This window comes from Hydra viridissima, unplaced genomic scaffold (genome assembly GCF_058129835.1).
Source record: "Hydra viridissima isolate aposymbiotic clone 2 unplaced genomic scaffold, HvirCarnegie_v1 scaffold_9, whole genome shotgun sequence".
NCBI lineage: Eukaryota > Metazoa > Cnidaria > Hydrozoa > Anthoathecata > Hydridae > Hydra > Hydra viridissima.
The window spans coordinates 14,870,361-14,885,359 of NW_028324308.1; the positions used below are offsets into that span (position 1 = coordinate 14,870,361).

General features: G+C 29.3%; 1 protein-coding gene across 1 annotated transcript; it reads right to left on the bottom strand.

Annotated features, from left to right (window-relative positions):
• Positions 1–1,559: 1,559 nt before the first annotated feature.
• On the bottom strand, positions 1,560–14,251 carry LOC145185813 (protein Dr1-like). The gene is made up of 7 exons (XM_090098390.1): positions 14,111–14,251; positions 10,667–10,753; positions 8,933–9,027; positions 5,368–5,436; positions 2,583–2,615; positions 2,337–2,408; positions 1,560–2,071 (listed from the first exon to the last, which is right to left on the bottom strand). The coding sequence occupies exons 1-7, from the start codon at positions 14,184–14,186 to the stop codon at positions 1,805–1,807; spliced, it is 699 nt and encodes a 232-aa protein (XP_089954516.1). The 5' UTR covers positions 14,187–14,251; the 3' UTR covers positions 1,560–1,804.
• Positions 14,252–14,999: the final 748 nt, after the last annotated feature.

A 14,999-nucleotide genomic window follows, 5' to 3' on the forward strand; every position in this document is an offset into this window, starting at 1 on the left:
AAATATTTCTTCATATTTTAACTTAAGTTTTTGCTCGATTTTCTTACTTGATATACGAGATTTAGCTCTATTTTAAGTTTGGATTTTGCTGAGTACCTTTTACAGTTGGAGCGTTTTAATTTTTTTTTTTTATTGTTAACTTTGTTTGCTGTTTGAATTTTATTTATATTTATTTTAAAAATAAAAAAAAATCGCTTTGAAATTAAATTTAAAGAAAAATTTTACCAAATATTAAATCTTAAAGTGCGCGAAAGATTTGATCAGCACTGTAGAAGTCATTGTAAATTCATGCAATGGATTGATATCGTTACGAGATGACATAGCGGAATTGCTTACAAGAACCCTAGGTATGTTAATTGGATTTAAATTGGGTGATCAACTAACAAATGTGGGAACATAGAAAATTTCGCGAAGCTTTTTGCAAGTTTAAACGACACTGAAAAAAAAGGTTCATATGCACTTGTGAGTTTTTCAAATTTTAATGCAGGACGTTTTATTTTCCAACTTTGTTCTTTTTATAAGAACAAAATTAGAAAATAAAACATTCGTTGCATTCCGAAGTAGAATGATTGGATGAGGCCATACTAATCCTGATTTCAACAGTATTGTGTTTGGCTTCGGGGATTTCGCATTACTCTTTTTACAGCTTTTAGATACTTTTTGAAAGAAAAATTCAATAAAGTTCCACAATTTAAGCCCATTTCGGTTAAAAAGAGTAAATCAACTTTCCTACCGATTTATACAGGGATCGAGTTTGTCAAACAACCACGAGAGCAGAAGAAATATCAAAGTGTATGCGCATATCAAGAGAGAGAACAAGTTTTGATAACTGAGGTATAGATTGTTGGTAATAGTATGTGAAATGTTACTTCATTAGTGGCAGATCCGATTGGAATTTTTTTGTTGGAATTCTTCTGATTTAAAATATTATAAACTTTCTGAGCAACGTAAGTGTAAATCCGTGTCGGTTCACTAACTTTTATCTTGATACAAGTTCACTAAATCGACTTTTTAGAGGGCAAATGAATGTCCAAAAAACAAAACATGGAGAAAAACGAGTTGAAATGATCAAAACCATTTTTTAGAATACATAAATTATTTTGTGTTACAGCTAAATGATGGATATCATTTGTGATACATATCACAACTCTATCAGCCACCTAAGGTTACTTGCTTGTAAAAATATAATAAAAGATCAATTTCATGAAAGTGTGGACATTTGTTCTCTATACAGTCGATATGTTGAGAATTATTTAGATTACAAATTCAATTATAAAAATGCTTGCGTTATCTCTTAATTCCTGGAATAAACACTTTAAAAACTATTTACTCTAAGATAATTATTTGTCCGGAAATCGATTTTTAAACTGCACCAGAAAATATAAAGCGAATGAAAAGTGAATAATTTATAAAAATATTCTTCGTTTGACATTTTTTTTGCAACTTTTTTATTTTGAAGATCTGCTAATCGTCTTTGAGCGATCACTGTGAATAAGGCTAAAGGCCAAAGATCAATTTAAGATCAGTCTCCGCAAATAAAAAAGATAGGAAAAATAAAATTGCAAAGGCAGGCAATTTTTTATTCGATGACTATTTTACCGATTTACAGAACACAGTGTAATAAGATAGCCATATATCATACATGAAACACTGCAATGCGAACAGATTGCAAAAACGTTTGTGGCGTTTTTTGTTTGTTTGTTTTTTGTTTTTTTTTTGCGCTCTTTAAAGACCATATAAAATATAACCAGGCAACAAATAGCTGCACACTTTTCTCCGATTAGAAACTAGTTGTACTTTAAGGTCACGTCTTACCAAAAGCGTCAACGTGATTTAGTCCGTTGTGGAGAGTGTGTACTTTTTCGTTAGTAGAATCATTCAATATGGCTGAATTGTTCAAAAGATTCTTGTCGTTAGCTTGGAACATGTAATTCAGCGGAGATTGCTGTCCTAAGGAATTGATGCCGTTCTCTGAATGCATTTGTAGAGTATGCAAGTGTTGCATGGGGACTGTACCGGCGCCTGAGGATGTAGGCGGAAAACATTGTTGCTGTAGGTGCACCCACTCTTCCTATTTATGAAAATATCTTTAGATGAAATTAGCCCCACATGACACATTTTTACTCTTAAGAAAAAACGAAAATTTTGCATTACCTGTTTGCATTACTATTTGAAATCTTTTTATTAAAAAAAAAAAAAAAAAAAAAAAATAGGTTTATTAAATGTGTTCAATATTCTTCTTAAAAAAATCTTTGTTGCTATTGCAACAAGCAAATCAATCTTAGCTCGTTATAAAAGGTGACTATTCTAAATAGATTTGCAACATTTTGCATTACCTGTGCTTGCTCAGCGCGTGCTTGAGCGATTAATGCTTGTTGCTGACGGAGAAGTTCTTCTTCTGATATTCCCTGTAGATAAATTGCTTTACATCTTAGTCTAATATCAACATTTTCCACATCATCATTGCATTTTCATGCGTCTCATGGTGTTAATAAGTAAAAAGGTGTGCGAGTGCGCTTGTTTTATATAAATAGAACATGGAATATATATGAAGATGGAAATTGAAGCAATCAACAACTCACCTGATTTTTTAGTTTATTATTCTTCTTTCGAGTCTAAAAATTTGTAGTTTTTTTAAATCATTAACACAGCAAACAGTAAATAGACGTTTATCATTAATACAGCAAAAAATAAATAGACGTTTTATGTTGCGTAAATTTTGTGATAGTAATTGCAACCTTTACAGCAATGACGGGATATAAATAAACTGATTACCGAGAAAGTGTCGAGAATTTCATTACGAGATATCTTTCAGTATACCAATTACTATCAGTATTGCTAAAAGTGTTCGCAATCTTGCGAATAGTTTAGTGCGGAAGAAAAGTTTACGCAACATTTACGTCACATTTTGCAATCAAAGAAATAAAACAAAACTTTGGGCAAAGAAAAGTAACAGCAATTAAATGGAGAAACTCGTCATCAGCTAAAATATCATAATTTATTTTTAAGTGAGGGGCTGTTTATATGGAAAGCGGGCTGGCTCGGCAAACGAGCCAGCCCGTTTGCCGAGATATCGACGTCATCAATATTTTAACTTAATTTTATTTTGCGTTTATATGAATAAACGAGCTGGCCGGATAGCGATCCGGGCTAGTTCGTTTATTCATATAAACGCAAAATAAAATTAAGATGAAATAAGGACGACGTCGAGATCTCGGCAAACGAGCCAGCCCGCTTTCCATATAAATAGGCCCTTAAACTGTAAAATAATACAGACATTGAAAAACAGAAAACATTGCTAATATGTTAATAAAAATTTTCACGAGTCAAACTCAAACATTGCAGTTATTTTATGTTGATTTATTGCAGATGGATGATTTTGAACTCACTTCTGAAATGGCCACATGGTTATTAATCCGAGTGAAAAATATATATAACTAGTCCATGCTTTTTAAAAACTTGAGGAAGTAAATTTTTACATTTTGAATAACCAGGATTATATGGATTAATGTAAAACCATTTTTCAATCAGATTAAAAACGTAAATGAATTAACAACGATGCGCAATCTAAGTTGATTTCAAAGTATTTACATTAATTAAGCGGCAGCCTCTTCGTCCTTGTCAGTCTTCGTGTTTTTCTCCGATTACCCATTGAAGTGTTTATTTCATCACTTATTCTGAATACTTCATTTGCACCTTTTCTTTTGAATTGATGTACAATAGCGGACCCTTTTTGGAATAAATTGGATCTTTAGAGAATATAAATAATCCATGCCAAATTCCTTTCATCACATTCAAAGATTCATTTCTTTGAAAGTTAAATGATTCAAGCTTTTCTACCTCCACTGTCAACCCCCTGCTTTATTTTCTTTAAGAAATTATAGATTTATTGAGAAAGGAGAAGAAGCTTTAATACAATTTAAGACTCTTCTTGCCATAGACTCAATTAATCAGTCGCACATCTCAACTGGTACTCTAAACCAGATCTCTTTTACCAATTTTTTGAGCTGTTCCAGACTGGTAATTTGAACTTTTGCCAATTCACAGTCTATCCATTCCCAGATGTTCTCTATAGGGTTCAAATCAGGTGAGTATGGTGGTCAAGACATTGCTACAATACTGTTTTGTTCAAACCATTCCTTTGCATAATATGTACCAGTATGAGCTTTAGCGCTATCTTGCTGAACCTTTTAATCTTCATCTCTAAGCTCAAAATTATCTGGAATGAAGTTGTTTTCCAGGATATCTACATATAATCTAAAGATGATTCTATCGGAATATGTTTGGTACATACAAATACCTTGGTAATTAAAACATGACCAGATACCGATAGAGCCTCTGCTCTATTGTGATGTTGATCTAATATACCTCGAGTGGCACTTTTCATGAGCCATTCTTATAAGTGTAATATTAGATTTAGGGTTAATAAGTTCAAAATTACTTTCATCACTCCAAATTCACTTCTTTGCTTTTCATATGCAAGCCCAAATTTTTTATTTGTTCAAAGTTCTACGAACATGCTTTTGGAAATTGACATATTTCGGCCTGATTTCTTAGTAAGTTAGTCTAGGATCCTTTATAACCGACCTAAAATAGATGCTATCTTTTTGTCTAGTTGTTGCCAAAGGTCTATCAGACCTTGATTTCTCTCTGGTACCATGAAAAAGCTCATAATTAATCTTGGTGGTTCTGATGTTTTTTTCTGAAACTCCAATAAGTTCAGCTATTTTTCAATTGCTCTTGGTACCTTCTTCTTTTAGTTTTAATTTATAAATATATCAAAAATCACATCATTCAATTTTAAAAAAAAAAAAGAGTGAAAAGATTGGAGGTAATGAGGATACAAGGCTTTTTAAAAAGTGTGTCTAAACTTTTGAACAATGTAAGAAGTAGATAATTTAATAATATTTTAAGGAAATATTAACACATTGGATATAGCTTATTAAGAATCTAATTAATTTGTTTTAACTCTCTTATTTTAATTATAAATTAAATTGACTTATTACTTTATTGACTTTAATGAACTCATATATTGAAAATAATGAGTGAGTTTAAAGTTTTGAAAACTACTGTATAATCCACCACTCTTATTTGTTTGCAAAGCTAATCTGATTATGAAGTCTCAAGAATATTAATTACAATGTTTAAGTTTTGGGTTAAAGGATAAAAATAACCAGGAGTTACAATTAGAAGAGGAAATATACCAAACAAGCAAACAAAAAAGAGAGAAAACTCATTAAAGACACAAATTTAACTGGTGTTATGGAGGAGATTAACGAGTTTCAAATTTTCTTGGTGGTCTTTAGTTAGCCAAAAATTAAAAATACATTTTGTGGTAAATTAAATAAAAGTGACAAGTATATGTACCTGTGCTTGTGTTTTAAATTGCTGATAAACTCCTTCTACATCTTGGACATAGCTTTGAAAGCCGAGACTCTAAATGTAAATTTTGCCAGCAATGAACGCAATACAAGATCTTGTATAACCTCGAAGTATATCCCGCCTAAGTATAGAACTTTAATATGGGTCTCTAACATATAGTTGTAAAAATATGGATCTCAACTATATATATAACCTGATAATATAAATGTTGTTTAGCACATAAAGGTAAAACTATGATTCTAAGATCTAAAGTCCGATAATAATCCTAATATTTCAAATTATTAACTTGTAACTCATTATTATTTAATCATTTTGTTTATGTGTTAAAAGGAAAAAAAATCATATTTTATTCATACCTAAAAGGGATAAGAAATAACAGGTGTTCAATAAAAATTTTCACAAGAATTGAAGACAAAATAATTACCTTCTCCCAATTTTTTTTTATTTGCAATATTTTCTATTTTATTACAAGTATTATCTTTCTTTTAAATTTATACGACACTATATAATTTTTAGAATTTATTTCAAAAATGAGATCAAGCCAAGAAGAATTACAAAAGAGAATTTATGAATTCTATTTAGCAAATCAATCTAGTGGCAAAAAATTCACACAAGATCATTTTGAAGCAAAAAAGAAAAACCATCTAACATAATCAATCGGACTGAAACAAATTCTGAAAAAGTCAAAGGTAGTGGCCGTAAAGCAATAAAAATTAATCAAAAGAATATCAAGTGACTTAAGGACATCTTTGACCAACATGATAAACACAGAAACTCCTTTAAGCATAAAATATTGGCTAACTGCTAAGTTTGAGCAAGAGATTTTTGCTTTGCTGATAAAGGGGTGTCACAGCCCTGAGAGATCTAGCAATTAACCAATACATCTACTTAGAGCAATTGATCAGAAATTAACTGGTTCCTTTCATAGAAGAGAATCATTCTGATGACCAATATCTATTTTGGCCTGATCTGTCAAATCCCCATTAGGTCAAAACAATGGTTTTATATTTTGATGAGGAAAGTATCAATTATGTGACCAGAGCTGATAATCTGCCAAAGGTCCCAGAACTTTTTCCAATCGAGGATTTTTGAAATATTCTGAAAGGGATGGTCTACACAAACAATTGGCAAGCAAGAGATACTAACATACTAGAACAAATCATTGTTTCAACAAAATTGATATAGAGCTTGTAAGGCAATTTCAAGTCAGTTCATCCACAAATAGGAAGAGTCAAGACTAGTGGACTTATAGAAGACAATATTGAAATAAACGACTTAATACTTTATTTAATTTTTTTTTTTTTTTAATTTTTAGCTTAAATACTAAGGGAGTTTTGCCCCTTTTTATTTTTTGAAAATTTTTATTAAACACCCATTATACCATACAGTGGTGATCATAAAAATAGCACACCCCATGATATTTTCTTTTAATTGCATTTTATAGCATGATTCTACGTATTTAATTTCAATGGTATTTCTTATGATAAGTTAAAAGTTGGAATTGGCATTATTGCTTGGACATAAATACAACAATGTGATAATAAAAACTTTTGTTCTCAAATTTCATTGTGTGGATGTGCTCAATGAAATAGCATATTCTAGTGGAGAATCCCATCTATTGTTAAAAATTGGAGTTTTTCAATAAAATTCTTGAGAGAGAAATGGAACAAGGCATTGTAAATATTATTTGTTATGTACTAAAATTCATTTTTCTTATAGAAACTGAACATGGAGCAAAACAAAAATTGCTCTGTAGAAAAAATAGAAATAACTTTAAATGTTATCAGATGGATTTACCATTTCTCAAATTTTGCATCATAAACACTGAAAAATACAATACCACTGATGATAAAATTTGAAAGAAAAAATTGCCAAGAAAAGCCTCAACCCCATGTTTTCCATGGATCCTCAAATTGTTAGAATATCTGAAAATGATCCTTTTTTAACTTCTCATGAAATAAAAATCAAAATTGATGAACATGTAGTTGTATCAGCCCCAACCATTCATCATTGTTAACAAGTTCATACCTGCGTAATATAGCAAAGAAGAAACCCCTTGTTTCAAAACAAAATTGACTAAGTTTTGATGGGAATAAGTAATGATGGGAAAGTATACGTTAGGCATACTATGAAGCAAAAAAATAATCCATTGCATACTCTTAAGACGGTGAAGCAATATTAAGGCATACTCTTAGGATGGTGGGGTAATGTTAAGGTTTGGGGAGCTATGTCCTGGCATGGTATCAGTCTGCTGGTCAAAATTGATGGAAATTTGGATTAATATAAATATAAAGATATTTTAAAAAATGTAATGGAGTTGCATGCTGATGATAACCTACCTGTTACTTGGATTTTAATGCACAACATCAACTCAAAGCATACTGTGAGATCTGTAAAACCTTGGCTTAAAAAAAAATAAATTTAATGTTCTAGAATGACCTACCCAAAGTCCTGATCTGAATCAGATCGAGAATATATGGTACAATATTTAGGTAGCTTTATGAGATAAACCTCTAATTTTAATAAGTTTTGGGGGAAAATTCCAAAAGTCTGGAAGCCACTACTGTCCTACAATGTCAAAGGCTTGCTAACAGTATGCCACCAAGTTGTGCTGCACTATCAAAGAATTAAGGCTGCTCAGCAAAATATTAATGTTAGTTTTAATGCTTTGATACCTTTAAACATCTTTTTGTTAGATGTTCTATTTCTTTGATCACAACTTTTTGATGGATTTTGTTAACTTTTCAATAACCATAAAATTACTTCAGTTAAAAAAGATTTTTTTGGTTATGATTTATAATGAATAAATGGGAATTAATCAATTAATAAGCCAATTTAACAAATGATAATGACTTTCATAAAAAATAAATAAAGAAATAATATTACTTTTGTATTTGCCTAATAAATAAAGAAATTATATTGACTCTAATGAAGAAAATGTTAGGTGTAATATTTCTGTGATAACCACTGACTAAACAGTTTTGAAATTTGTAAAATTTTGATAATTTTTTTTTATTAGTTGTATAGCACAGAATATTATGTTTTCATATTTTTGTTAAAATAATCTTCATGCATTTGTTTTTTTGTTTTTTCTCTTAAATTTACTTATATACATTATTCTCTTGTTATTACATTACAATACTGTTAAAATACTACATTAAAATACTAAATTATAAAATTAAAAAAAAAAAAAGAAAATATTTCTTCAAAATAATAATTTTAAATCATATTGTTTCTCAATATCAGTACTTGATCAAGTCTTTGTTATGTAAGACACAATGCAAACAAAACTTGTGTGTTACGTTTGTGTAAACTTTTGAAATAAAATTATTCTGAGGATTCACTTTGAATACATTCTTTATGACAAAATGAACGATGGAAACAACATAGTAAAAACCAAAACAATAACACCTGTCTTCACTTTTTCTAATTAACTCTAACTTATAATTTAATTCTTGTTTTTGAAAACTATGCTTTACAATATTTATATTCTCAAGCAACAAAATGGTTATTAAATCAAACTAAATGAATCTAATATGTAAAAACACACCTCCAGAGCTGCTATAACGTGTTCTGGAGAGATAGTCTTCTTTGTCTGTTTATTACATATCTCATTCGCCTCTGATGCAATTAAATGAATGAACTCTTAAAAGAAAGATTTACAGATAAACATAAAAAACAAGACCCAATAAACAGTCTTATCTAAAATAATTTTTAACTTATTTTGATTGCAAAATCTTAGTGAATATCTGGATTTTTAGAGAAATTTTTTTAGAAGTGTAGTTCATCCAAAAAACCAATTTTTTTCAATTAGAAACTGATTTTCTCCATAAATTAATTTTAAAAAGTCAAATTTTTTATTAATATTTCATAAAAAAAAAACCCTTGCAAAATTAACATTACATGAAAAGAAAATCCTTGATTTCAAAGAATGTAAAAATATCAAACAAACTATTTATATCATAGAATATCTCTATCATATAATCAAAAAAAGAGAGAGAGACAGCAAGAACTTCATATAATTTGAAATCTACATAAATATATTTTGAATACATACTTTGAAATCTTACTTATCATTTAAATACATAATTTGAAATCTTACTATTAATGATTACCGAAAAAAATATTATAAATTAATATTAATGTTATCTTTAAACAATAAGAGATTCACAAATAAGAGTTAACATGGCATGTAACATAACTAAATAAACTAGAAGTTTAATGGAAAAATGATCAAGATTTTATGTTTCCTATGTGCTTTGAAAGAAGTAATTCATTTAGGGGAATCATAAATTTTATTTGCCTGGTGATTTTTTTTTCAGTAAGAAAAAAATTTCCACAAGTTGAAAATATTCTGTCCATTGCCCAGACTTAAAAAAATATTGGTTATAATAGCAGCGATTATATAGACACAATACAAGGTATTTGGGATTGAATATATGCTTACTAACATTTGTTATCAATGTTTCAGATTAGAACTCTTAAAGTTGTAAGCCAGTATAAGGAAGCACTTAGTAAATGTATTAAAAAGTGGAAGGCCAAAGTCCACCTAAGGGCTTTAATCATTCCTTCGCCTATTACACGTGTCAAATTGAACTTGGAGCAGGCAGACATGAAAACTTGATGGACAAATTTCTTTAAAAATATATCTTGGAAAGTTTGACCAAGTTTGTTTCCCTTAAAAGTCATGGATGTTTCAGTTTAAAATATCAGAGTCTGTACACTTCAAATTTAGGCTGTACACTTCAAATTTAGGCTGACCTGCCAGAATGGGTTTAAAGCGTCCAGTTCGCAGAAAAAGTACCCTAGAAATCTACTGAGAGCCATAGCAACTGAAGGCACACTTTTTAATAAATAGTAATCATTTGTAAACAAAATTTTTATAAATATACTTTATGATATTGATATGATATTGTATGATACTTTATAAATATCAAATTGTACAAATAGAGTAGAAATTTGTAGTTTTTTGTTTACATACATATTGAAAAAATAGTTTAAACAATTTTTCTTTAAAATTATGCAACCTCTAAAATCATTTAGTAGTCAAGTATTTTTAAAGCAGGACAGTGACAGAATATTTTTTTACTTCTAAATTAGAAACTGGATGCTTTAAGGCTTCCAAAATGTGAGCCATTAATAATTAAAATTTTTTTAGAATAGTTTTTTTTTCACTAGGGTATTATATGTTTGATCAAAATAAATAATTAGCAAAGTTGCGATATATAATACGCCATTTTGCAACTCACGGAATCATTACACAACAAAAAAACTTCAATTAAACCTGTGCAACAGTTAAGAACAAGTTCTCTTGCATCGTTTGAAACTCGTATAAATGGTACCATTTCCTTGATCATTTTGTTGACAGCCGCTAAATCAAATAAAAAGTTATTGCAATAATCATAATTAAAATTATATTTAAAGTATGATACATATGGTAATTTTGAAGTTATGGTTAGGTTTTTACAAGCACAAAAGTAGCGACTAATTGCTCATCAAAAAAAAGTAAAAATAATTCATCACCCTATTTGAAAATTATATAGTTTATAAGTTTGCATAGCCTTGTTTGATGAGTTTTAAATGAAACATTGGTATTGCTATAATAGTTATACTGTGTTGTATCTATAGTTTTGTAACCCTTTCTTGTTATCTTTTTTATAGAAAATTTGTTACCTTGTTAAATGGTTGGAAATGGTTTGTTTTGTAGGTTTATTAATTTTTCAAATAATTCTATTATTTGAAAAATTAACAAACCTACAAAACAAAACATTTGCAACCATTTAACAAGTTCATGTTTTTTTTAAACTATAATCAGACCTAGAAAAATAAAGAGACAAAAGAAGTTTTGGAGAAAACAAGATATTAAGTTCCATAGTGATGAGACAAAGAAACTGGCATGTACTGGATTTGATAGATATAGTACATGATGTGAAATGCGGTAGAAGTATGAAAGGGGAGCACTATGGTATAATTTCCATTCCAGAAAACAAATATGTTGATATGTAGTTCCAAAAAGAAATTGAGTTACTGATTTTGCCAATGAGAACCTACCAGTCTTAAAGGAAACAGAGTAAGTAGACACTTTTCAAGCAATAGTATGTGATGGAATAAACAACAATACCAGTAAGAACAATGGCATATTAGGAAAAATTGAAGAACAGTTGAGAAAACAACTACAATGACTGATTTGTCAATTACACATGAATGAATTACCATTTAGAAAATATTTTTCACATGTTGGACAAATGACAGGGCTTGCAATATCTGGTGTAATTGCTTAAGCAATTATTTTTAATCCAAAAGATATCCCATTTGTTGACTTTTTTCCATTTCTGGAAAGATGTTGATGTTCCTGATGATGGTCCATAAAGATCTTAGCACAGATCAGGGATATCTTTTGAAAGCATGTTTAACTGTGCAGGTAGGATGTGATTGAAGTCAGTACACACTATTTCTAGAGTGCACCCAGTTACCTGGGTAATATAAACCATGCTAAATGGCTCATGAAAGCTTAGTCTTACACTTGTATATCTCACAGACTAATCTAAATCTAAATCATTGCAGATCTAAATCTAGATCTAAATCATTGCAGAGACTAGTTAGTTTCATAATTAATGTCTATGGTCCTAAATGGTTTCACATAAAATGTCATAATTAGAGCATCCTGCCATCAGAAATCCCGTAAATGCGTAAATTCTGATGTGAGAAATAATTTATAAAGGTGACTCCGATGTGATGCCATGGTGAGGAATGGTATCACATCGGAGGTGCGATGTAGTCTGAGGCTGATGGGGAGAATTTCACGCACTCTCCGATATATTTCGAGATTTACGCATTATCGTTCGATATTTTCGTGTAATTTCACAATAAATCGTATTTAAAGTGTAAACTCGTAATATTGTGGTATTTGCGATGTATTTATCTATAATTACAAAATTTTCGGAAAAATTCAGCAAAATTTTGCAAGCCATCACAATCCATCTGAAAATATCGGAAAATAAAAAGATTAAATCACATCTGAGTCACCTTTATAAACTATTTCCCACATCGGAATATACGCATTTATGCAATTTCCGATGGCGGGATGCTCTAGCCGTAATAGATGTTAAGATGAGTAAAAAAGTTTCTTTTTTCTTATGAAACAGTGCCAACAACTCAACAAGCCAGATCAAGATATTGTGTTTCAAGTACTACAGAAGAACAGTTATTTTGCTCATCCTGAACATGTGTTGATAGATGCTATTTGTGATGATTTGGATGTTTGCAAGCAACCAATTAAAATTATAATCTCATCAAGACAGTGAGTGCAACCTAATGCTGTTTGCATTTTTGATAAAAATGACATCAATCTGCTGAAATATATTTTGACATGATTAATTGGGACAACTGCCAAGTAACACAGCCTCTTCTGCTGTCAAGTGTCCATCGATGACCTTAAGACATGTGAGCAACTTATTCCACCAAAATCTCTATGCCATTAACAAGCTGTTGAATGGACAATTAAAGATGTTTCAGCACCTGGTTTAAAATTCTATGGATATAAATCTTGACATAGCATGGTTGTAGATACCAAACCTATCAAGTGGATACCAAATCTCATTTCAAATAACAAGTACATCTTTCTTATTATTTGAATAGTTTGTCTGAACAGTGTTCTTAGCTAATTGTTATCGAAAAAGGTTTTTTGCTTTTTGCGCTCTCGTTTCTGGAGACTTAAAAACATGTTAGAATTTTAGTTAAAAACAGAGCAGAAAAATTTCAAAACAAATATTTTATTTGTTTTTTTGTTGCTTTCTTTTTTCAGAAATTTGTATACTTTTTTATAACTTTTTCAATTTTTAATAATCTATTTTACGTACTTTGTATTTAAAAGAGCATATAGTTAACAATAACATTTAGTTATGTTTAATTAATATTTAACTCTAATAAGTTGTTAAATTTATTACAACAAATAATTAAACAAATAAGAATTAAAACAAGTATTTATCTAAAAATATTACATATAAAAATAATAATTACATTTAAAACAATAAATATATATTACAATAATAAATTACATAATATTACAAATAATATAATAAATAATATAGTAAATAGTATGTAATAATTTAAAATCAAGTGCATTGCACAATTTTGTTTCAGCTACCAAGTTTTAATCCATTTTTAGAGTCACTCACATGTGCATACTATTTTTTTTATTTAAATGCATTTCTATACTCTCCACAATAATTTTAAAGCAAAAAATTAAGGTTATTTTAGCCTGTTTAACTTGTAGCATTACCTATATATTATATATTTATTCCTGTTTTCTATTACTTTGAAACAGTTGCACTATATTTATCACAAATGAATTTGCAAACTCATTTGATATCATACACTGTTATTTTGAAGTTCTTTTTATAACCTACCATATACATTTATTGCTTTTAGTAACTTACCAGGGACATTCGTCATCTCATATTTAATAAGCATTTTTTTAAACTAAAAATTTGTAACCTCATATAAAGCAATGCCAATACATCATACCAAGCAGATTGATATTTATTATTTATAAAATACAACTTAGATGCATGAGAAATGCATGGCTGCTTTTAATCTACCTATATGGGTATCTAGCACCATTTTATTTTTTGAAATAGATAGCTCTATGTAAATGTCAAGCTACTTAAGAATAGAAGGAATTTTATAAACCAAACAGAATTGAAGAATTAATCTAAAATTTTAAAACCTCTTGGTAAACTTAGATCGTCTTCAGGCTGTTGAGAGTTAGCTCCAGCAGCATTCGACGCTGAACTATCCGCCATTTTTGTTTTCCACTTAAGTTTTACATGGTACCTGCACTGAGCTATTGGGTTGAGTGATCGAGTAAAAGTACGCGGTTTGTAAATTTAATTTTCTTACAATTCTTATCACCAAAAGAAGTAACATTTTTCGCGAATACTATTTTTAGCGATGTTAAACACATTTTATTTTGCAAATCTTTAACTTTTGCTGAGTTTATAAATACAAAATATGATTCCTACTTTGCGCGAAAAATTATACGAGATAATTTTTTCTCTTCAAACTATTATTGAGATAATCATTTTTATCAGCAGATTTTTAAAGTTATGAGTAAATAGTGTCTTTTTAGATTTTAAAAAAAAATTATCAAAAAAGACATTATTTATTCGTATTTTACATCGTATTGGACTTTACTAATTGAAACCTAATTGAAACTTAATTGAAACCTAATTGCTAAAAGTTTGTTTTCCAGTAAGCGTCTGCGTCTCGGAATCATTTTCTCGAAATGAACCCGGGACGAGCGTAACGAGACGTGAAATTTCCCGGAAAAAAAATAACGAGACAAAGGAAAAAATTGTCCCGGAAAAAAATTATAAATCGGGGCAATAATTTTGTCTCGGAATTTTTGTAAATATAGTGTCCTTTTTTAAATAATGTTAAATTACAATGATCATTTATTTAAAAAGTAAAAACAGTTTTTTCATAAAAATATTATTTTATATTTTATGGTTAAAAGAAGTTAAAAATTTTAATAGAAATTTTCAAAGAAATCTAAAAAATGAGAGATTTTTATTTAGTAAAAATAGAGAACTTTTAATCTAAATTTAAGTCTATAT

Coding starts and splice junctions, on each gene's coding strand:
- LOC145185813 (XM_090098390.1), bottom strand. CDS start 14,186: ATGGCGGATAGTTCAGCGTCGAATGCTGCTGGAGCTAACTCTCAACAG. Junction 5,437..8,932: donor ACGTTATAGCAGCTCTGGAG/GTGTGTTTTTAC, acceptor ATTTACATTTAG/AGTCTCGGCTTTCAAAGCTA. Junction 2,072..2,336: donor CACGCGCTGAGCAAGCACAG/GTAATGCAAAAT, acceptor TTTCATAAATAG/GAAGAGTGGGTGCACCTACA.